This window comes from Thermobia domestica, chromosome 5, assembly GCF_964235325.1.
Source record: "Thermobia domestica chromosome 5, izTheDome1.hap1.1, whole genome shotgun sequence".
Taxonomy (NCBI): domain Eukaryota; kingdom Metazoa; phylum Arthropoda; class Insecta; order Zygentoma; family Lepismatidae; genus Thermobia; species Thermobia domestica.
Window position 1 is genome coordinate 44,401,785 of NC_137458.1, and position 25,553 is coordinate 44,427,337.

Sequence of the window (25,553 nt, forward strand, 5' to 3'; positions counted from 1 at the left end):
TGCTACGCCACTGAATAGACAGTAAGGTTGCAAGGTCTATATTTCTGTAGTTTCGCTTGTTATAGGGGCGTGTGCGGTTATTTTAATACATGAGGTTACCAACTGTGCATACTTTCAGCCCCTACGGTGCTAGTTGTAGGTAAACACAAATGGTGACTCGTTTGGAAAACTAATCTCGCGCAGAAGTCTGCTCAGTTATTCGATTTCTGTGGGCGAAACATGTAACCGTGGCTGAAACTCACTGACAGCTGGTAGAGGTTTAGGGAGAGACTGTAATGTCTTTTTAACATGTCGCAGAATGGTGTCGAAAGTTTGTGGCTGAAAGAGAAAATGTCATTCATGAGAAACACAATGGCCGATTCAGCACGGCATCAACAGATTTGAACACAGTTGGAACATCCTTGGTCACCCTTCCTACAGCTCGGACCTCGCTGCAAGGAACTTTCACCCGTTACGGCATTTGAAGGAGCACCTAGGAAGCCGTCGCTTCGTTTCATACCAGGAAGTGAAACAGTTCGTAACGACGTGGTTGATCACAAGACAGGAATTTTATCAGGAAAAATGTTCAAACTCATCCCACGATGCGACAAGTGCCACAACCGATATGGAGACAATGTCGAAATATAACCTAATGTATGTATTATCTGTTGGCCGTATTGGTTGTATGAAATAATATATATTACGTTTCACTGCAGACTTTGTAAGCTTACTTTTTGATCATTCCTCGCATATCACATAAAATACTGAAAGTGTACTAAAATACACGTAGAACTAATGCATATGTAGAATTCTTACTACAAGTAGAATATTATGGTGCGTACAGAGATGTATAATTTCGGATCCATAGCCCACTGGAAGTTTTTCGAGCCTGGAAGTGGAAATTAAGATTTCTGGACTTTCGGCATCTATGGCCGTGTTAGCCCTTCACGCATGAGGTATAACGTCCTTTAACGATCACACTGCTCGGGGAATTAGAGAGGAAAAAATGAATGGGGAAAAATGGCCTTGGACATTATGCTACGTACCATACATTTGCCTCATGTGAATGAGGAAAACCTCATTTAAGATGACTCGCCTGAAAAAGCTTTTACTCTTTTCCGACTGAGTGTTCCTACCGGGAATTCGGGCCTTTAAAAAAAAAAGCCATCTCATACGGTAACTCGAAATTGAAGTGTCAGGTGAAGGTCGAGTGTAAGAACTAGGGATAAGCAAAACCGGTTTTTATAAAAACCGAAAACCGGTTTCTATAAAAACCGAAAAACCGACATTTCGGTTTTCTCCAAAACCGGTTTGGTTTTCACCGAAACTGGTTTCGGTGAAAACTTTTCGAAAACACATAAAACTATTTCTGTGGAAATGGATTCGGTTTCCGGAGAACAAGGAAACACCATTCTGGTCAGAAATAGAACAAATTTTGAAAAAAAAAACCGGAATCGGTTTTGAAGAAAACCGAAACCGGACCAAGTAAAAAACCGAACCGGTTTTGGAGAAAACCGATAACCGGTTTTGAAGAAAACCGAAAAACCGATTTTTGTGCCCACCACTAGTAAGAACATAGTGCTTATCTCGAGCCTAGATTCCATTACTGTATTAGTGGTAGTATTGCTCACAAGGAGAGGAGACGAGAAATAAGGTTTTCTCATCTCGTCTCGTTTTACAAATTTATATACAAAATTTATGTTCTGATAATTTCTTAGTTTTATCTAAAAGCTATCAGAATCCTTCCGCGTCACAAGAAGTCTATGGAACGTGTAATATAACATTTAAACTATATTTATTGTTGAGATATGTTCTGTAGTGACTAGCGTATCTTTAAACGTTAGTAAATGTTCGTACAATTAGCCATACTTTATCAATTTATAGTTCGTATACTATGGATCATATAACACTAACATAGTGTTTGAGATCTAAGGCTTGGGTGAACTAGTGTTGCTCACGAGACGCGAAATTTCCCGCTTAATCTCAAATTTTAAAAATGTATTTTTATTCTCGTATACATTTTTAAGACAAGGCGAGAAATTTCTATTCTCGTGGTCAACACTAATCTGTGGCTCTCGAAAGGAGAGTTGACAGCATTAGCCTCAAAATGTAGAAGGAGGACCATGAGGTTTTATAAAAATGGAAAATGATAGGAACTGAAAACAAACATTTCCACATCCACTGGCACATTAATGGAATATGTTCTTTCATCCGACGTTTTGTTTTGACTTATATATATACAGTGAAACCTCTGAATAACGGACACCAATGGGGCATGAATTTTTGTCCGTTACTGAGAGGTGTCCGTTACAGAGAGGTTACAGAAATTTAATTTCTCACAACAGTAATCGTATGCAGTTATTGTGTATGAGCATAAATATATAAAATTCAATATGAAAATATTCTATTTAGTAGGCCTACATACTTGAATTACTGGGAGGGTTGAAGGAGAAATTCATTTTTGTTAAATAATGTTATTGTTGGGGAATATGTTAATATATTCGTATACTACAAAAGATAGTGTATGTTCGGTAATTTTCTTAACTACATGTCATCACCCTGTAAAAAAATCATATAGACCCTACCACGTACACCGCATATCAACTGATAAAGAATAATATACCAAAGATGTTTGGATATATTTTCCTACATGGGTGGGGGGGAAGCGGGAGGGAAAGTAATTTTCATTTAAATCAAATAAGAATAATTTCAAGTTCAGCTTCAAGCTGTTCTGTTTGATGGTTCACCACGTCTAGACTAATGATATATATACTTGAGGGGAAAAGACTTTTCTGTCTAGTGTAATATATCGCAGAACTGAGAATAATTCCTGTACGTTATGAAGAGGTTATTGAAACCTTTAGGGAAGAAAAGGACTGTCCGGGTCCGTATCTGAGAGTGTCCATTAAAGGAGGTTTTACTGTATATATATATATTTGGTCTAGGAATTAATTCGTGCGGGTGGACAAGAGATGGCGCAACGAACGGAGCGTCCCACAGTTCCGTGTATCCACACATGTGTTGCAAACCCCTGTCATCGCGTATCGTTCGTAGTATAGGGCAGTGGATTAAAGCGTCAACAACACCAGTTTGTAGTTAAGTGAACATGGCGCAATTTGTGCCTGATAAAGTGTTTTTGCGGGGTGTCCTGCTGCATTACTTTAACATGCAGAAAAGTGCGACTGAAAGTCATCGTATTTTGGTGGAAGTGTATGGTGACCATGCTCTAGCTGAGCGAACGTGTCAGAAGTGGTTTGCACGGTTTAGAAGTGGTGATTTCGGCTTGGCAGACCAAGAGCGAGCTGGACAGCCAAAAAAATTTCAAGACGAAGAATTGACAGCATTGCTCGAGCAGGATTCGTGTCAAACGCAGGAACAACTTGCAGCAGCATTAGGCGTTGATCAAACAACAGTCTCCAAACGCTTGAAAGCCACGGGAATAATTCAAAAGATGTCACATTGGGTTCCACATGAATTGAAAGACAGAGACGTTGAAAGACGAAAAACCATTTGCGAATTGCTGCTTCAACGACAGAGCAGAAAGGGGTTTCTGCATCGAATTATTACGGGTGATGAGAAGGGGATCCATTACAAGAACCCTAAACGAAAAAAGGCCTGGGTGAAACCAGGTGAACCAGATCCATCACAACCAAAACGAGATATTCACTGTGCAAAGGTTATGCTGTGCATATGGCGGGATATGAAAGGTGTGGTGTACTATGAGCTGCTGCAACCGGGTGAAACTATGAATGGAGAACGTTATCGACGACAATTAATGCGTTTGAAGCAAGCTCTGGCCAGAACACGACCAGAATGGGAGAACAGACATGATAAACTTATTGTTCAACATGATAACGCTCGCCCACATGTCGCAAAACCGGTCAAAACCTATTTAGAAAATGTCGGATGGGAAGTTTTACCCCACCCGCCGTATTCACCAGACGTTGCTCCTTCGGACTACTACTTGTTCGATTGCATGAACAACGATTTGATTGGACAGCGGTTTACTTCTTCAGAAGATATCGAAACATGGGTCTCTGACTGGATCGCTTCCAAGGATGAGGACTTCTTTACCCACAGAATCCGTACATTGCCTGACAGATGGGCGAAAGTGGTGGCTAGCGATGGACAATATTTTTCTTAAGGTATTTATGTATTTTGTGTTTGTACTACAGCTTCAATGTGTGCGTACCAACCGCACGAATTAATTCCTAGACCAAATATATATATATATATATATATATATATATATATATATATATATATATATATATATAGAGAGAGAGAGAGAGAGAGAGAGAGAGAGAGAGAGAGGAAAAAAGGGGTTATGAAATCGTAGCTTATAGCCTCTGTTGTGTGCTTTACTTTTACGTGGATACGCGAAACTATGTAAACGAAGAAACTTCGTGACGTGCCAATATTGTGCTAGTTGTTACTGGTAAATGACTTACTGCAGTTCGTCTTTTTTAAATTTGCACCTCCGAAAAACTTTTGCAGGTAAGTTTTCATTACTTATTTCGTAGAATGATTTTGCAAATTAAATGCCCAACTCTACACTAGTGTCTGTGCGCTTTATGTTGTGTTTCTAGGGAACAAAACGAAATGTCATGTTGTATGAACGATTTATTTGGAGTATGAGTGTTTTAAACATGGCCATAGGAGGGGGTTATGGAATACTTCTATTGTTAGTATTCCATAACCTTCTCGCAGCTATTATAAAACGTTTAGCATAATAATAGACCTCCATCATAGGTTTGTGAAACAAGATACTTCGGACACAAGAATAAAGAATCTGGTGCGGCAGAACCGATACCAGGTTAGTGGATTAGGCAGAGTAGCCTAGGTCTAGTTTACAAAGACTAGATAGAATAGGAGTCTCGTTGATCGCATTCAACCATTTCATAGACACTTGCAGCTGAAACTTTTTGCATCACAAAACTGTTGCGATTCCTATGGACGAAATCGGCTCACAGTTTCACTTGGATTTCAACAAAAATGTGAAGTCTACAGTAGATAGATAGTCTACAAGTGGTAGACTAGATTCGATTGTTTTGATTGTTAAAACTATTCATGAATAGTTCTCTCAACAATGTATCACTTTGCTGAAAGCGTTTCTCTCCTATTCCCAGGACCGTAGATAAGAAGTTCATCCTAAGACACCACCATCGCAGAAGCGCAAACTATCTACACGCGAACGTCCAAGGGGCTCAGCGCATGATCTGCCTTCTTCGCCATACAAGGAACACGTATCATGATCGAATGAGAGACAAGAATCCAGGCATGGCGCCAAATGTCCTCCTAAAAGACGTGCTCCTCCGAAGAAGGTGCAGAGGTCAAGGGGAACCATCTTCATCTACTGACTCTAGTAGTGAATCTTATGAACTACATCTTCAAGATTCCAGTGATGGGGAAATCATGGCTCCGTGTATCCAACCAGGAGATGGAGATGTTACGTGCATCTTTTGTGGCAGTACGTTTCCGGACATCTGGAAGTGTCGGTTAAGTGTGTGATTTTTTCAATATGGGCTCATGAAAAGTGTGATGAGTCCGACAAGAACATCTATATATGAGATTTCTGCAAGTGAGAACGTTAAGAGTATTTGAGTTGCGAAACGCTGCACAATTTATATGTACTTCTCTAGAAAGACAGCAATTTCTAATCCTCTCGGGATCTTATGGGACAATTTGTACCATACGGGTGTTTCACGGTACATTGCGTTATAACTCGTTATACTCTCCTATTTGAGCTTTCTCGTCCGGGTTTGTTTTCCTTTTCAAGTCCAGAGGCATTGTAGAAGACGTTACGTATAGTTTCACACCTTCATGCGTCAAGACATAGGAGGTGATGACGTCATAACTTTAAACAATATGTTTTCTTTTATTAAGCCTATGTTCATTATTTTGGCGGGCTTATTTTTGCACGTATAAGATTGAAATTTTGCACAAACATTCAGTCCACCTAGTAGTATTTACCAGGTGTTTTTCAGATTTGTGTGTTAAAACAGGGGAGTCCAAAGGGGCAAAAATTTGGAAAAATGGATATTTTAACACAAATATCCCTTTCTTCGGGATTTTCCCGCCTCAGATACATGATAGAGACACGTGAGTCGTACCGTCTGGAAGGCAGTTCTATTCTGAAGAGAATGATGGGCGAACTATGATCCTAGGGTAATTAGCGATGTCTCAGGGAATTTTTATCAAAATATCCTTCTGTATGGGGAAACATGGGGTATTGTCGGTATTTTTTTTTTTGGCGGGCTTACTTTTGCACCTAGAAGATTAAAGTTGTGCACCAGTCCACCGAGTAGTATTTATCAGATTTTTTCAGATCTCTACGTTAAAACAAGGGAGGTCCAGAGGGGCAAACATTTGGAAAAAGAGATATTTTAGCCAAAAAATCCCTTTCTTCGGAATTTTACCGCCTCAGATACATGATGGAGACACGTAAGTCGTACCGTGTGAAAGGCAGTTCTATTCTGAAGAAAATGATGGGCGAACTATGATCCTAGGGTAATTAGGGATTTCTCAGGGAATTTTTATCAAAATATCCTTCTGTATGGGGAAACATGGGGTATCGTCGGTATTTTTTTTGGTGGACTTACTTTTCCACCTAGAAGATTGAAATTGTGCACAAACATTCAGTCCACCGAGTAGTATTTATCAGATTTTTTTCAGATCTCTGCGTTAAAACAGAGGGGTCCAGAGGGGCAAAAATTGAAAAAAGGGATATTTTAGCCCAAAAATCCCTTTCTTCGGGATTTTCCCGCCTTAGATACATGGTGGAGACATGTGAATGGTACCGCCTGAAAGGCAGTTCTATTCTGAAGAGAATGATTGGCGGATTATAATCCTAGGGTAAATAGAGATGTCTCAGGAATTTTTGTTTACCTGAAATCAGTGTGTTTTGCGGTAATTTGGGACATTGTGGGGATTCTTGATAAAATTTCTCCCGCCCTTACTATTGATAGAAACTTGAAATTTGGCACACACATTCAGTCTACCGAGTAGTATTTGTCAGATTTTTTTTTTTTTTTTTTGAGATCTCTACGTTCACACAAGTCCGTTCCAGAGGGGCCCAGAGTGTGAAAAAAGTTTCCCCCCCAAAATTTTCCCTTTGACCTCACTTTCCCCCTCCTGGTATATGGTATGGGCATACAAGTGATACCATTTGAAAGCCTGCTCTATTCTGAAGAGAATGAGGTATAAACCATGGTCCTAGGATAAATAGCGACGATGCAGTAGCTGCTTAACTGAAAGTCTAAAAAATATCCCAAAAATCCAAGATCCAGAAAGGGCTAATGTTCATCACTACTCTTCCATATACCCCCCTCTATTCCATATCTCCTACCGTTTTTCTACATTTAATATTTTTACTTTTATGTTCTTCCTATGTGTGCTAGGAACTTCTAGTTGTCATATTATAGTCCTCATTAAATATCCTTCAAACCTATATACTAACTATTTATTTAACATATATCCTCGGACAGTTACTTTCACATATGTAAATGGTATTCCATAACCTCCTGTTTTCCTCTATATCATCGCATGAGAACCAGAGGAACGTAACTCCAAAAATGCGGTTTTCGTTTTCTTCATGTTTGGACATAATTTTGAAAGCCCCACTTGGTGTAAGTGGAATGTAACGTCATTTGTTCTTCTTGTGGATCATCTGTTGTAATGTAGCCCAATTACCATCTCATTAAAGACATATCTTTCTCAGAAAATAATATTTTTATCCTCTCGCCTGTAAACCTACGAAAATGGAGTTACGTTCCTCTGATTCTCACGCGACGATATATTCGACCAATTTCTGCCAGACTGTAACTCCAAAGTGACGCACCCATGTTAATCAACGGTATTTCAATATTTTCGTCTGACGATTAATTTCTCAGGGTTTGTGTGTGTGTATGTGTTGATTCTCAACACCCTGTAGAAACGAAATACCAACACCTTCGGAAAGTAATTTCCGTATCAGCTTCAGTTGGTTTCTTTACTGTATTAAATATGGCAGACATATTCCCAGCTTCATAAGTGTTTTATTTTTATTTTCTTTCCCTTTTCTTTTGCACTTTTTCTCAGGGACGCTACGGGAACTTCGTGCGGTGTTGCCAGATTGGTTACAAGTAGCGGATTCGGCAATTTTTAAAATGCCCTCGCTACCAAAATTTCAAATTGGGTGACACACTACTTTTTGAGCTACTTTTAATTATTTGCAGGCTATAAGTCTTAAGAATATGCTACTTTTTTATTTTTATATATATGAAATTACTAATTAGTTTTATATAATACAATAAAAATTTTGTTTGTTGAGTATTTTATTCACAGTGAACAATTGTTTTCCGTGTAACGTGGGTTCCTGTCACCACGGCATGGCGCGTCCTCAGGTTGCGGATCGAGGAGAAGGCCTCTAGATATATAGGTTAGCTGCGAATATACTGAATAAGCAGTCGCGGACAGACGACTAGGAGTGGTCCTCCAGCTTGGGGGTTTGGGTAAGGCTAACACCCTCATCCTGTAAAAAAAGGTACTTGTTCAGAAACATTCACAAAAGCCTCGGACAAGGACTGATAACTTGGCACGACATCAGCAAAAGAAAATGGACATGAGATTTGGAACATGGAATATTAGAAGTCTTTATAGGGCAGGCGCGTTAAAATCTGTAACGAGTGAGTTAGAGAAATACAGGATGGACTTAGTAGGAGTTCAGGAAGTTAGGTGGGAAGGAAATGGATCTGAGAATTCCGGAAATTTCACGTTCTTTTACGGGGAAGGAAATAAAAATCACCAGTTAGGAACAGGGTTTTTCGTTCACAAACGAATATTACCAGCAATTAAACGGGTTGAATTTGTTACTGACAGACTTTCTTTTATTACTCTTAAGGGACGGTGGTGTGATATTATTGTTTTAAATGTACATGCTCCAACTGAAGATAAGGGTGACGATATAAAAGATAGTTTTTACGAAGAAGTGGAACGGATATTTGACCAACTCCCGCGATACCATATGAAGATTCTATTAGGGGATTTCAATGCGAAGGTAGGACGAGAGGATATTTTCAAACCGATTATAGGGAACGAAAGTTTGCATAAGGAAAGTAATGACAACGGTGTTAGACTCGTGAACTTTGCAACATCCCAAAACCTAATCGTGAAGAGTACAAAATTCCCACATCGCGACGTTCATAAATACACTTGGACATCACCAGACGGAAAAACACATAATCAAATTGATCACGTTTTAGTAGATAGAAGAAGACAATCTAGCATAATTGACGTCCGGTCGTTTAGAGAGGCTGATTGTGACACTGATCACTACCTGGTAGCAGCGATAATACGGGAGAGATTATCGTTGAATAAAGGTAACACTCAATGTCCGAAAACGGAGAGATTTAATTTAAAGAAATTAGAAGAGAGCCAGGTAAGAGAGGAATACCAGATTGAAGTTTCGAATAGATTCTCGGTTTTAGAAGACTCGGAGTGCACTAGTGTTGAGGGTACTTGGATTGAAATTAGAGATAGCATTAAAAGTTCAGCAGTAGAAAAATTGGGACACGCGGAAATACGTAGGAACAAACCATGGTACGACCAAGAATGCATTAAACTAGTAGAGAAGAGAAAACAGGCAAAATTACGGTGGCTACAAAATCCGAATGAAATAACTACACAAAATTTCGCAGATATCAGGCGGGAAACTTCCAAAACTTTTAGAACAAAGAAACGGGATTTTTTGAAAGCTAAAATTAAGGAACTTTAAGATAATAGTAAAAATAAAAATATTCGGGACATGTATAAGGGGATCAGCGAATTTAAGAAAGGCTATCAACCTCGTGCTTATATATTAAAGAAATCTGACGGAACAGTTCTCACTGATACGGATAGCCTCTTAAATAGATGGAAAGATTTCTTTGACGATTTGCTGAACACGCAGCCAAAAACTAATGTGCGTGGAGAAAAGGAGGTACACACCGCAGAACCGTATATTCCAGAACTCAATCGAATAGAAGTGGAAGCCGCTATAAAGAAATTAAAGAAACACAAATCTCCGGGTGTAGATGAAATTCCAGCTGAGTTAATTTTAGCTGGAGGCGAAAAATTGTGGAACAAGATACACAAACTCATTCTCCTTATCTGGAACAAGGAAGAATTGCCACAAGAGTGGAAGAGTCAATCATTGTTCCAATTCACAAGAAAGGCGACAAAACTGACTGTAATAATTATCGAGGCATTTCTCTTCTGTCAACATCCTATAAAATCCTTTCAAATATTCTGTTAGCAAGATTGACCCCATACGCAGATGAAATTATTGGAGATTATCAGTGCGGATTTAGACGAAATCGATCAACTATCGACCAAATATTTACCATTCGCCAAATACTCGAAAAGAAGTGGGAATACAATACCCCGGTACATCAACTATTTATTGATTTTAGAAAGGCTTACGACTCGGTTAGGAGAGAAACATTATACAACGTTCTTACAGAGCTTGGAATACCGAGAAAGCTAATTAGATTAATTAAGATATGTTTAAGTGAATCCCAAAGTAAAGTCCGGGTAGGAAAATTTTTGTCCACGAGCTTCCACGTCGAAAATGGCCTGAAACAAGGAGATGCGTTGTCGCCATTATTATTTAACTTTGTGCTGGAATACGCTATAAGGAAAATCAAAGATAGCAACCAGGGCCTAGAGTTGAACGGCATTCACCAGGTTATGGCATATGCTGATGATGTAAATTTAATAGGGGATGATAGGAGAACAGTAGAAATAAATGCAGAGATCTTATTAAACGCTTGCACGGACATGGGTTTAGAAGTAAATGCAGAGAAAACTAAATACATGGAAGTGCGTCGGAACCGTAATACGGCAAATTGTGGAGGCGTTAAAATATTAAATAATACTTTTGATAAAGTGGATACTTTCAAATATTTAGGATCAATATTAAGACGAAAATCATATTCACGAAGAAATTAAATGTCGACTAAAAGCAGGGAATTCGTGTTACTATTCGGTTCAAAATCTCTTGTCGTCGCGAATTCTGTCGAGGAATTTGAAGCTTAAAATATATAAAACGATAATCATGCCTGTTGTTCTGTATGGTTGCGAAACATGGTCGCTTACTCTGAGGGAAGAACATAGACTGAAAGTATTTGAGAACAGGATCCTGAGAAGAATATTCGGACCCAAGAGGAACGAGAATGGGGAATGGCGGAAGCTTCATAACGAGGAACTACATAGTTTATACGGTTTACCCAACATTGTTAGGGTCGTCAAGTCTAGGAGGCTTAGATGGGCAGGTCATGTAGCTAGAATGGAAGAAAGTAGAAACGCTGTCAAAGTCTTGACTGGTAGACCCATAGGAAGACGACCATTAGGAAGACCTAGGCGCAGATGGGAGGGTAATATTAAGATGGATCTCGCAGAGATAGGAATACAAAGTAGAAACTGGATCCAATTAGCTAAGGATAGAAGTCAGTGGAGAGCTTTTGTGAACGCGGCACTGAACCTCCGGGTTCCATAGGCCATAGAGTTAGTTAGTTAGTTAGAACAATTGTTTTACTAAAACACATCAATACTTGTTCAATTCCTGTTTTAGTACTTAGTGCTTTTTGAAACTCCAGATCTGACAACTAGACTTCTCTAAAGTTTTCACTGTTGCAGTATTACTGATCGTGTTGCTGTCTCAATTAACGCATGGTCCTAATACTTATGCGGAGCTGTATAAACATAAGCATCGCAAATTTAATTGTGTTGCTATATTGTCCATATTAACATTATGCAAGTGGAGTTAAAATAAATTTTCCAAAATTAATGGCTCCCAGATAACGAATTTAGCAAATGGATTTTAAAACTAATTAATAACAGTGAATAAATATACTGTAAGCGTTGTAAAGTCTATTTCAGAGAACAAGAAACTGACTTAAGCAAATATGTCTCCTTGAAAGTCAGAGAAATCGCCCATTTTAAAATATCACTGCCTGCCCAGTTCATTGCACAGTGCAGTTGACGTATAACACATCATCGCCAAGAGTTAAAAATTGTGATCGCTGCCTGACCATTGCCAACCTATACGTCTGACGTTTTTATGTTTGGGCTACAAATACAGGGTGCGGCAGCGTTCATAGCGTAATTTGACTTGCGTAGTACAATTACGTACTGTATGAATGCGCGCCAGCTCGTGCCGCATTCGTGTATTAATGAGCTGTCATTTCGAGTGTGACAGTGATATGGAGCGATGAAGTGCACAGCATTGTGCCTTTGCTGTTGAAAGTTATTTCAAGAATAACGACTCTGTTATTGCTATCCAGCGTCTATTTCGGCAACATTTCAACTTGGAACGTCATGGGAAAGTTCCAGATGGACGGACCATTATGAGGTGGGTACATGCATTTCGAACAACAGGTTCTGTTTGCGATGGCAAACCGGGAAGAAGTGAAAGAACTGTGCGCACACCAGAAGCAGTGGAAAATGTTCCTGCTGTAATATTGCGTAGCCCAAAAAGATCTGCTCGTCCTCATTCGCAAACTGTGCATATGTACGATCGCTCATTGAGGAGAATATTGCACGAAGATCTCCATTTTTAGCCATATAAGCTGCAGATTGTTCAGGAAATCAGGCCTCGCGATTGGGTTTCACGATAAACATTCTGCTTAAGCATGCATGATCTCCTTCGCAAAATCCACAAATGTTGCACACCATCCTGATGTCAGATGAAGCTCATTTCGAGTTATGTGATTCAGTAAATAAACAGAATATGCGTTATTGGAGTGGTGTAAACCCGCATGAACTGCACATAAAGCCCTTACACAGTTCTCGTGTCACAGTGTGGTGTGGAGTTGCTTCGTTTGGGATTATTGGCCCTTACCTTCTTTGAGGATGACAGCGGTGTGGCTGTAACTGTCACCAGTGAACGCTACCTAAAGATACTGCAAGACTTCGTTCTTCCCCAATTAGGTATGGTCGATGTGGATGTGAAACAATTATGGTTTCAACAAGACGGAGCGACCTCGCATACAGCCAGAATTTGCATGGATTTCTTGCGACAGATATTTCCAGGTAGAGTAATTTCACGTTTTGGTAACATTTCCTGGCCGCCTCGCTCACCTGATTTTTCATGTGCAGACTTTTTCCTTTGGAGCTACCTGAAACAAGAAGTGTTCCGAACACGTTGTGCCACCATTCCTGAGTTGAAGGATCGCATCAGAACTGCCGGCGGCAATGTCCCAGGGAATACGTTCTGCCGAGTTATGGAAAGCTTCCAACGCCGCCTAGATGAATGTGTTGTGCAGAGGAAGGGGCATCATTTGACAGGAGTCAGGCACGTAGCCAAGGGGGGGTCCGGACCCCCCCCCCTTCGAGACCAGGAATTAAAAAAATAAGGAAGGACGAAACAAAAAGAAACAAGAAATAGGAAGAATCAGCGTTAAAAATAAAGATAAAAATAAAGCTAAAATAAAAATAAATTTTTATCATCCCTTCCCTGTACTATCAAACATGTTATTTCAGAACAGATAGTAATTGACGGAATAATAAAAGCAAAAAAGTTATGTGGAAAGCAAGTCCTGTTAACATTTGATTCAACAGAGAAAGGAACGCAGATATAAAATATCCGAAATTTACAGAGAAATCGAAACCCTTGCTAATATGTCCTAATTTTAAAGTCTTAACAAACCAATATATATACGCTGCTAGTGAAATAGTTTAAATTGATCAAGCCCCTGATGTGATAATCACAATATTTCATATCAAACTCCCCCCCCCCCCATCACGAAATCCTGACTAAACGAACCAATATATGTTACCAGTAAAATAGTTTAGAATAATCGAACTCTGGTGTGATAACCACAGTATTTCATGTCTCGGACCCCCCCTATTACGAAATCCTGGCTACGTGCCTGCAGGAGTCATATTCAAAAAGTAATTCACGCAATGGACAATGACCTACACATTAGTAAATGGCATACCTTTAACTATTAATTGACATAAGAGGTAATAAATAAATTACAGTTACTGCCTGATGGTGTGATTTTAATGTCCTACTATGAACGCTGCCGCACCCTGTAGTTCAAATTCGCTACTTTTGGAGCACAACCTCATTACTTTTTCATCTTTAGATCTGGCAATACTGGCTCAGTGATAAGAATACTGACCTCTGGCGCGTAAGGTGACTGGTTCGATCCCACTACCGTCGAGTGAGCTTTGCAGTGGAGAAACACTGTGTCCGTGGGTTTTCTCAGAGTTCTTCCGTTTCCTCCCATTTTCCTCTTTCAAATATTATCATAAATATCATCATCATCGTCTCCTTTAGGCTCGGTGCATAGGCGAGGGACGTTAAACTCAAAAGAAAAACTTCTTCCCAGTCTGCATTCCAGAAACTTAATCTAATGGCTGGACATCGTTTATTACAAGAATAATCGCATCGCTCAATACAGGCTTAAGGTTTTAAGAAAAAAGATCTTTATAAATAACAAGTCATGACAACGCTAGTGGAAACGGAATTGTTGTTCGCAACCAATTGAGTGTGTTGCTTGCATAGTGTTATGACTAATAAAAGCCATATATTCGAAATAAAAGCAAACGATATTATCAATGAGTTATCCTTTAATGGAAAAATCATCGTTCTTAATGTTCGTAATAATTGTAATTACATTCTGTTCTAGCTCTAATAAAAATAATAGCGTATCAACATATTGTTTGTTAATGATTTTTTGTGGTATTTTCACTATTGTTATGCAGTAAATTAATAATAACACGCACTATAAAAAAGCAAGAAAAGATGAATATTTTTTTATACTATTGGAGTTCTTCCTTTTATAAAATTAACAAGGCTGCATAACGTAGTGGCTGATAGGCCTACTATATATTAATCCGGAAACAGAGAAATCATTAATTCAAATTCTGTGGGAGACTGTTTACCTTCATCATTATCATGGTGATTCTGCCACTATTGGCAGCTAACTTGCCATAACACAACCTTCCATATACCACGGTCTTCAGCTAACCTCTTTGCTTTCAAGTAGGAATTTTCTATTTGAATATTCTCTCCTCCCTCTTTTTCCTGCCACCGTCCTTCTAGCACGTCTCTCATAACGCAGTTCCGTCTCAGCCAATGTCCCAACACGTTTTTTTTTCTCTTTTTAATTATATCTAAATTTACTCTTCCTACTATTTAAAGCCTACCTAAATATAGTATGGACTCTGAATTCTATTATGGTATTTGAACCCAAAATTGGCTTCCCCGCTTATCTAATGACTAGCACACGCGCCTTTGGTGCACGGTGTTTCGGGTTCGATTCCCGATGGGAGAACATTGAACGCATTAAGTTGTTTCAGTTTCCAACTTAAACTATAGGTCCACATATCATATAGCCGTGGTGCTGTAAAGGAGCGCTAATAACAAAAACTGAATCGAAAATGATCAATGTTATAAATCTCGAGGGAAAGTTACGAAGAAGATGTGATGAAACTAAGTAGTCAAATAGACGAACGTAATAGTGATTTAATTGCCTGCTTGGTTTGTCTGTTTTCGGGACTGAAACTATATAAAATGAAGCCTAAATGATTGTCAAATACTACTTGGATTTCTATCCGTGGCTAGTAGCTATTGTACCGGAAACTTAACTGGAGTTCACGCGCATATTGGTGATTGACAGCAAAAGAAGTGTAACTACAAGTTTGGAGTGGGGTGCGAGAAAGTAGGATAGAAGATTAGCTTTTAGTATTTACTTTACCTTTTTTTTTATTAAGGACTTTGATTCATCAAAACTCATTTCTATATTTACCCCATCTCTCCGTGTGTCCCTAGGCCCATGGCTCTTTATACTACCGTTAATGAGAATGGTAAAAGTACTCATAGGGCTACTTGGTTGCATTTCTCATTGCGCTTTTTATATCAATTTGAGCTGGCTAAATTCAACGGGACTATTTTACTAAAACATATTTGTCTATGGAATTACGAAAAAAATGATCTCAAAGTTGATCTCTTTGATCTCAAATAGCTTCTGATTTACTAAACCCTCCCCTCACCTGAAACAACAGTCACTAGCAGGGTACCGTAAACTGGGTATACTTTGGCCCATTTATTTTTTTTTAAATTTAAAAAATTCCCATTCTAATATCTCCTCAGATCAGGGGGAGGGGTAATTTAATGACATTTTTCCTTGTTAAAATGCAATCCTTTGGCTTTCTTTCGAAAGCAGTAAATAATGAGTGTCACCAAGAATGATGATTATAGTTCCAATTTTTTGAAGCCATGCTAGATTTTTCATGGTTGGGGTAACTTTAGCCCATTTATCAAAATGACTAATTAATACACGAAAGTATTATTGTAATACTGTATTTCAGAAACAGAAGAGAAGAATAGGATATTATGAACACATTGGTGAAATTATCAATTCCTTTACTCAATTTCAATTGAACGAGAAATATCGTTCAATGAAGATATTTGTATTCTACTTGGGTGAATACGAAGCATCTATAAAAGAACTCTACAAATTTATGAATACCAATGAATCTTAATAATTTCTGTGGGCTCGCAAATACCCAAGTAACGATACAAAAGTCACTAAATTCTTGAATTACCAATGGACTCAACTTTATTCTTGTTATCAAAATATGTTTTTAAAATTGTTAAATTTATATATTTAAATGTAATTTTGTTTAATTTAATCTACAAAAGTCATGAAAAACTAAAAGAAAAGAAAACTTCTATTATTCCTCTCTCACGGAGGTCTGGGGCCTTAGGTCGAGATTGCCCCACCCTCGTACGGGTGGTTCTCATGAGTGTCTAAATACAACGTTGGCTACACATTCTAAGACACACAAATAAAAACATATTTCATAATAATTTGGAAACGCATTTGGCGGTCTTTTAAGCACGCAAATGAGTACCTCGAGTGCTTGAACTCAATTGAAGAACTTAACTCTGGCGTTAACAGCCGATAGCGCAATAATCCGGTAGAGTGCTTGGCTTCATTTAGATCTTATTTCTCGAAACTACCAGTCTTGTAATACTAGTGTACAACTTATCAAAATCTAATATTTTATAATTATATGCATCATAAAATTGGAGGCGTGGTGGATCAGTGGTAGAGCGTTCACTTCCGGTGCTTGGGGTCCCTGGTTCGATCCCAGCTCGTGCCGTGTGGACTTTGTGGTGGACAAACACCGTGCTCGTGGGTTTTCCCGTTTCCTCCCACTTTCTTATTACACCATTTCATTAATCTATCATCATCACCGTCTCCTTTAGCCTAATCGGCATAACCGTGGGACGTAAAACTTAAGAGATTTCATTTCCATTTTTTTGCATCATAAAATCATAAATTAGAAATATCAGCAGCAGTATTTACAAAATTCTTTCTATTATTGTAGTGTTTCTCCTTCATTATATTTTGTCTTGTAAAAAAAAATACAAAAATAGTAGGGTCTAGTTTTGAGAAATAGACCCCTGTACCTATTTCGTCTATAAATATAAATTTGATCGTTATAATATAATCATCTGACAGCCCTTAATTACCAATATAATATAATCATCTCAGTGTTTCTTCCATACATTATTTTTTCGGAGGGGCATTGCCCCCTGGAGCTCTGAAAGTGCTCCCCCCCAAAAAGAGACAAAAATAATACGTCTCTGTAATGTAATGATATATAGAATAGTACCATGGGAAAGTAGTGCCCCTCTGAATACTAAATGTGCATTCCCGGAACATTTTTCTGAAAGAAACACTGTCTTAGCTTATAAGTCGATTTTGTATTAATTTTCACGATTACGGGATAATATAAACCAGCAATAAAATAAAATACCGTGGCAAACAATACCAAAATCGAGTTGTGGCAAACCGTACGCAATTACTCAATCGGTCATACAGGGGTAATTTGCATATTATTATTATTATTATTATTATTATTATTCACCTTGCACTAATTAGATTAGTAGATGTTCCATTTTTCTTAGAGGAACAGCACTTTTCGCACTTAACTTCAGAGTGGTCATCACATCGCTTTCCTTTGACCCCTCTGTAGGCAATTTTACGATTATTACTACCGAATCTAAAAGCCACTTTATTCCTTTTTAAATACTCTGTACATCTATACATTCACAATCGGTTCTCACAACCCGATCCGTAAGTTTAACATAGACTTATCACAATAGTTTGTTTAACATATCGTTAAGACCTAGCTTACCATTTTCACCAGCGTATTTAGGGAGTGGCTACCGGGCTCAAGCCCTCCTCCGAAATTCCACGTATAACAATAATCTTTCTTACCATTTCTAAGGAAAACTATAGCTGCTTATTCACGTATTATGCATAGCTCCCCCCGAAAGAAAATCCTAAATACACCACTGCTCACAATATTACACATTTATTCTAATGAATTTTCCAAACTTTATAGAATTCTATAAGCATATTTAGTAGTTGCAGAACTGGTTGTGGGCATGTTTAAAGCGAAAAGAACTAGACCGTTAAGCATAAATTTTCTGTCCTTGATTTCGTATCCTTCAACTTGAAAAATACTTCCTAGTTAAATAATGTATGAGATACATTATGCAATATTGTGTAACGAAAAGCTGTTAGGTAAGTTGCTAACATAGCCTTTACATTTCAAAAGAAGAAAAAAAGAAAACAGTATGCCATGTTAAAATGTACTGAGAAATTTACCAGTTGAGCTAGAAGCAAAGAGCTTGTATTTAGCGGAATATCCTGTGATTTGGAACAAAGAAGAACACTAAACAACACTGCCACAAATAGACTTCCTTTCAACAGCATTCTGATAAAACCACACACCCGATAAGCACGCACTAAACCAAATACAAACAACAGCCTTTCTGTCTGTCGACCTTGCAGGAGTGACTGGTCTGTTATCGTGATATGAGGGGAGGAAAAGGGAAATCTCGATGGAGATAACTGGGTGGCATTCATGCAAAACAGGTGCTTCGTCTCCTAAGATATTTAATAGCCTTATTAAACGGTCATTTTTCAATTCTTAACAATCTACATCTCCCTGACTGATTTTTATGATGTAATAAGAAACACAATTATGCGATGATATACCTATTATGCAATAGGTCCGATTAGATACATTGAATGTAAACACATTATAATCTTTATCTTTACAAAATTGTCTTTCTTAAAGCTCAATAATGATCATTAAGTAGTGTATTTTGCCTTCCAATGTCTACATTTTTATAACCTTGTTCACTCTTTAAGAAAATACCTTGTTTCGTGTGTGCTCATCTTGGTATGGTACAATATAATGCTGTTAAGTGCAATTACCATCTAATACTGCTGTTAAAAGTAGAATAATATTCGAATATTGGGCCAATAGCTTCGAAAATAGTTATTTAAATAAATGGTTCCAATAATTTAATAACGATTACGTTGAATAGGTTATGCCCAAGGCTGGATCCAGGATTTTTTGAAGGAGATGCACCAATAACTACCACCACATTTGATTTAAATTCTTAAGTTTTTAAATGCCTTTAAGCATCTATGGTGTGAATGAGGAATATTACTTGGCTTGTGTATATAGCCCGCTCCCCCAGTTCTTTGTCACCGGAACTGGAAGAGTCACTACTACTACTACTACTACTACTTATATCGAGAACAGAAACCAACCAACCCCTGGGGGGCTTCTAACCTATTCCTACTACTAGTAGTACTACTACTACTATTGCTACTAACTACTACTACTGCTACTACCGCTACTACTACTACTACTACCACCGCTACTGCTACTACTACTACTACTACTACTTATACTAAAACATCCTTACCACAAGATTTACAGCTTAAATCGTTATAACATGCCATTCCGATTCATTATGAACTAATATGAATCATTAGAATCACTATGATTAGTTAAAAATCACTGGGGAAGCGGGCTATATACTCAATCCTATTACTTTGGTCAGTGAATCCTTTTCTTTCAACCTTCAGAAAATCGACTTAAACTATTGCTTTTGCAAAACTAAGATATTTTTAAGCCTCAAACGGACACATGACAACAGAAAGTTTCGAAGAATGTTGCTTTTCCACTGCGAGGTTCTCATTTTAGATAGTGTATATTTACAGTGAACAGAGGTGCATGTGCTCCGGTGCACCCCCCCCCTTAATCCGGCCCTGGTTATGCCTTTAATTCCTTTCTTAAAAAAAGTTGTCCACTAGTACTGTTGAAATTCTAATGAGTTTAAATTTGAATATTGGAACAGTAATTTCGAGAATAGCTGTTATTTGATTAAACACAGTGACGGATATAGAAGGTAAAAACTGAGGGGGTGAGTCAGAAACTAGACTAAAACATATATATATCATGAATTTACTATAAACTTTTAACACTATATAAATAATAGCTTCAATAATTTTGTCATTCAAAAAATTGGCGGGCCTAGGCCCCCAGGCTCCGGGCTAGATTCGTCACTGATTAAACAGTTTCACTAAGTTACAGCAATTACGTTAAATAGGTTATGTCTTTAATTTGTATATACATACGTTTCTTAATTCAGAACCATTCATGCCTTCAACGAGTTGCCTGCGCTAGGAGGCATCAGCAGAGCTAACAGAACCTGATCCCTCTAAATTTTCGTTGACTACCCCAGACCAAAGTGCATCATTATGTGCTTAACAAAATTACAATTTAGATATTTGTAAAAGTTTGTTTATTTTAAACTCATCTTAATCCCTTCATTCCTTAATTGAAACGAGATTAAAAATGTCAACTAGGAACGAATGATAGGGACGAAAAGGTACGCGTATTAGTATCTGTACATGATTGGGTTACTTGAGAGAAGTGTTGGGCCGGGGCCCATGCCTTCCATTTGTTGTTGTTGTGATTAATGTTTCTTCCAGACTTTTTTGTGGGGCACTGCCCTCGGAGCTCTAAGAGTGCCCCCCGAAGCAGGCCAAAATAATACGTTTATAATATAATAATAAATAGAATAGTATTAGCAGTGCCCACCCAGAACATTATTTCTGAAAGAAAGACTGGTTGTGACGGTGTTTCTTGTTTGTTTGTTTTTTAATTGGTTAACGACTGCTACTGCTGCAAATCCTTAGATTTTAGTTCTGCCGGTCATGGTTAGTTTTTTTTTAAAGGGGGGAGGATTCACTGACCAAAGTAATAGGATTGAGTATATAGCCCGCTTCCCCAGTGATTTTTAACTAATCATAGTGATTCTAATGATTCATATTAGTTCATAATGAATCGGAATGGCATGTTATAACGATTTAAGCTGTAAATCTTGTGGTAAGGATGTTTTAGTATAAGTAGTAGTAGTAGTAGTAGTAGCAGTAGCGGTGATGGGAAGTTGCTCCATGCTGCCATGCCGGGTGGGCGTATAGCATGATGGGCCGGATGCATTGAGCGCAGACATTCTGTCTGATGTCTTTGTGAAGTTCTTGCTTAGGAGAAGTGGTAACAGGGATCGGAAGCGTCTCGTTGCTCTGGCTGCTATCTCAGTGATGCGTGCTGCAAGTCAGTTTCTTTCCTAGGATTACTCCTAGGTATTTGGCTTCGTTCCTAAGTTCCAGCCTTCTTCCATGCAATGTTATGTGGTATTCTTGTCGTTTGTATTTTTGAGTATAGTACACTACTTGTAGGTAAGTTTTTGTGACGATTTTAATTTTCCACTTGTTGGTCTACTCCTCCTGGTGGTGGATGTGGTGGTTCAGGGCTACTTCAGCGTACCGAGGGATGTTGTAGCTAATGGAGACTGCTGTGTGGTTAGCGAACGTCAACAGTAGCGTTCGAGGCATGTGTCTGAAGTGAAGATTGTGTAAAAGACAGAAGAGGTGATAGACGGGACTGACTTCATCGAGGGAGTCGAGGGACTCGAGGGAGTCGAGGGAGTAAAAATAATTACTAGAGGGAGTCGAGGGAGTAAAAATATTCACTCAAGGAAGTAAAAATTTCACTCGAGGGAGTAAAAATATTCACTCTAGGAAGTCGAGGGAGTAAAAATTTTCACTTGAGGGAGTAAAAATATTCACTCGAGGGAGTAAAAATTTTCACTCGAGGGATTCCAGGAGTAAAAAAATTCACTCGAGGGAGTCGAGGGAGTAAAAATATACACTCGAGGGAGTCGAGGGAGTAAAAATATTCACTCGAGGGAGTCGAGGGAGTAAAAATATTAACTCGAGGGAGTCGAGGCAGTAAAAATATTCACTCGAGGGAGTAAAAATATTTACTCGAGGAAGTCGAGGGAGTAAAAATATTCACTCGAAAGAGTAAAAATATTCACTCTAGGGATTCGAGGGAGTAAAAATTTTCACTAGGGAGTCGAGGGAGTAAAAATATTCACTCGAGGGAGTCGAGGGAGTAAAAATATTTACTCGAGGAAGTCGAGAGAGTAAAAATTATCACTCGAAAGAGTAAAAATATTCACTCTAGGGATTCGAGGGAGTAAAAATTTTCACTCGAGGGAGTAAAAATATTCACTCCAGGGAGTCGAGGGAGTAAAAATATTCACTCGAGTGACTCGTGGGAGTAAAATTATTCACTTGAGCGAGTCGAGGGAGTAAAAATATTCACTCGAGGGAGTCGAGGGAGTAAAAATATTCACTCTAGGGAGTAGAGGGAGTAAAAATATTCACTCGAGGGAGTCGACGGAGTAAAAATATTCACTCTAGGGAGTAGAGGGAGTAAAAATATTCACTCGAGGGAGTCGACGGAGTAAAAATATTCACTCGAAGGAGTCGAGGGAGTAAAAATATTCACTCGAGGAAGTCGAGGAAGTAAACATATTCACTCTAGGGAGTAGAGGGAGTAAAAATATTCACTCGAGAGAGTCGAAGAAGTAAAAATATACACTCGAGGGAGTCGAGGGAGTAAAAATATTCACTCGAGGGAGTAAAAATATTCACTCGAAGGAGTCGAGGGAGTAAAAATATTCACTCGAGGGAGGCGAGGCAGTAAAAATATACACTCGAGGGAGTCGAGGGAGTAAAAATATTCACTCTAGGGATTCGAGGGAGTAAAAATTTTTACTCGAGGGAATGGAGGGAGTAAAAATTTCACTCGAGGGAGTCAAGGGAGTAAAAATATTCACTCGAGGGAGTCGAGGAAGTAAAAATTTTTACTCGAGGGAATGGAGGGAGTAAAAATTTCACTCGAGGGAGTCAAGGGAGTAAAAATATTCACTCGAGGGAGTCGAGGAAGTAAAAATATTCACTCTAGGGAGTCGAGGGAGTAAAAATATTCACTCGAGGGAGTAAAAAATTTCACTCGAGGGAGTAAAAATATTCACTCAAGGGAGCCGAGGGAGTAAAAATATTCACTGAGGGAGTCGAGGGAGTAAAAATATACACTCGAGGGAGTCGAGGGAGTAAAAATATTCACTCTAGGGATTCGAGGGAGTAAAAATTTTACTCGAGGGAATGGAGTGAGTAAAAATTTCACTCGAGGGAGTCAAGGGAGTAAAAATATTCACTCGAGGGAGTCGAGGAAGTAAAAATATTCACTCGAGGGAGTCGAGGGAGTAAAAATATTCACTCGAGGGAGTCGAGGGAGTAAAAATATTCACTCGAGGGAGTAAAAATATTCACTCGAGGGAGTCGGGGGAGTAAAAATATTCACTCGAAAGAGTAAAAATATTCATCTAGGGATTCGAGGGAGTAAAAATATTTACTCGAAAGAGTAAAAATATTCATCTAGGGATTCGAGGGAGTAAAAATTTTCACTCGAGGGAGTAAAAATATTCACTTGAGGGAGTCGAGGGAATAAAAATATTTACTCGAATCCCTAGAGTAAATATTTTTATTCCCTCGACTCCCTCGAGTGAAATTTTTACTCCCTTGACTCCCTCGAGTGAATATTTTTACTCCCTCGAGTGAAAATTTTTACTCCCTCGAATCCCTAGATGAATATTTTTACTCTTTCGAGTGAATATTTTTACTCCCTCGAATCCCTAGATGAATATTTTTACTCTTTCGAGTGAATATTTTTACTCCCCCGACTCCCTCGAGTGAATATTTTTACTCCCTCGAGTGAATATTTTTACTACCTCGACTCCCTCGAGTGAATATTTTTACCCCCTCGAGTGAAAATTTTTAGTTCTTCGACTCCCTCGAGTGAATATTTTTACTTCCTCGACACCCTTGAGTGAATATTTTTACTCCCTCGGTTCCCTCGAGTGAATATTTTACTCTCTCGAGTGAAAATTTTTACTCCCTCTACTCCCTCGAGTGAATATTTTTACTCCGTCGACTCCCTCGAGTGAATATTTTTACTCCCTCTACTCCCTAGAGTGAATATTTTTACTCCCTCGACTCCCTCGAGTGAAATTTTTACTCCCTTGACTCCCTCGAGTGAATATTTTTACTCCCTCGAGTGAAAATTTTTACTCCCTCGAATCCCTAGATGAATATTTTTACTCTTTCGAGTGAATATTTTTACTCCCTCGAATCCCTAGATGAATATTTTTACTCTTTCGAGTGAATATTTTTACTCCCCCGACTCCCTCGAGTGAATATTTTTACTCCCTCGAGTGAATATTTTTACTACCTCGACTCCCTCGAGTGAATATTTTTACCCCCTCGAGTGAAAATTTTTAGTTCTTCGACTCCCTCGAGTGAATATTTTTACTTCCTCGACACCCTTGAGTGAATATTTTTACTTCCTCGGTTCCCTCGAGTGAATATTTCACTCTCTCGAGTGAAAATTTTTACTCCCTCTACTCCCTCGAGTGAATATTTTTACTTCCTCGACTCCCTCGAGTGTATATTTTTACTTCCTCGACTCCCTCGAGTGAATATCTTTACTCCCTCGTCTCCCGCGAGTGAATATTTTTACTCCGTCGACTCCCTCGAGTGAATATTTTTACTCCCTCGACTCCCTTGAGTGAATATTTTTATTCCCTTGACTCCCTCGAGTGAAATTTTTACTCCCTTGACTCCCTCGAGTGAATATTTTTACTCCCTCGAGTGAAAAATTTTACTCCCTCGAATCCCTAGAGTAAATATTTTTATTCCCTCGACTCCCTCGAGTGAATATTTTTACTCCGTCGACTCCCTCGAGTGAATATTTTTACTCCCTCTACTCCCTAGAGTGAATATTTTTACTCCCTCGACTCCCTCGAGTGAATATTTTTACCACCTCGACTCCCTCGAGGGAATATTTTTACCCCCTCGAGTGAAAATTTTTACTCCTTCGACTCCCTCGAGTGAATATTTTTACTCCTTCGACTCCCTCGAGTGAATATTTTTACTCCCTCGACACCCTCGAGTGAATATTTTTACTTCCCTGCTCCCTCGAGTGAATATTTTAACCCTCTCGAGTGAAAATTTTTCTCCCTCAACTCCCTCGAGTGAATATTTTTACTCCCTCGACTCCCTCGAGTGAATATTTTTACTCCCTCGGCTTCCTCGAGTGAATATTTTACTCTCTCGAGTGAAAATTTTTACTCCCTCGACTCCCTCGAGTGAATATTTTTACTCCCTCGACTCCCTCGCGTGAATATTTTTACTCCCTCGACTCCCTCGAGTGAATATTTTTACTCCCTCGAGTGAATATTTTTACTCCCTCGACTCCCTCGAGTGAATATTTTTACACCCTCGCCTCCCTTGAGTGAATATTTTTACTCCCTC

At 38.7% G+C, this 25,553-nt stretch overlaps 1 protein-coding gene across 1 annotated transcript in view; it reads right to left on the reverse strand.

Moving 5' to 3' along the window:
* LOC145685900 (prostatic acid phosphatase-like) overlaps nt 1-18,848 on the reverse strand; it is a 51,238-nt gene extending 32,390 nt beyond the window's left edge. Inside the window, exon 1 of the mRNA XM_081758649.1 lies at nt 18,633-18,848. Within this exon, the coding sequence (XP_081614775.1) occupies nt 18,633-18,740 (108 nt within the window). The 5' untranslated portion in view covers nt 18,741-18,848. The remainder of the gene's footprint in view (nt 1-18,632) is intronic.
* Between the last annotated feature and the right edge of the window lie 6,705 nt (nt 18,849-25,553).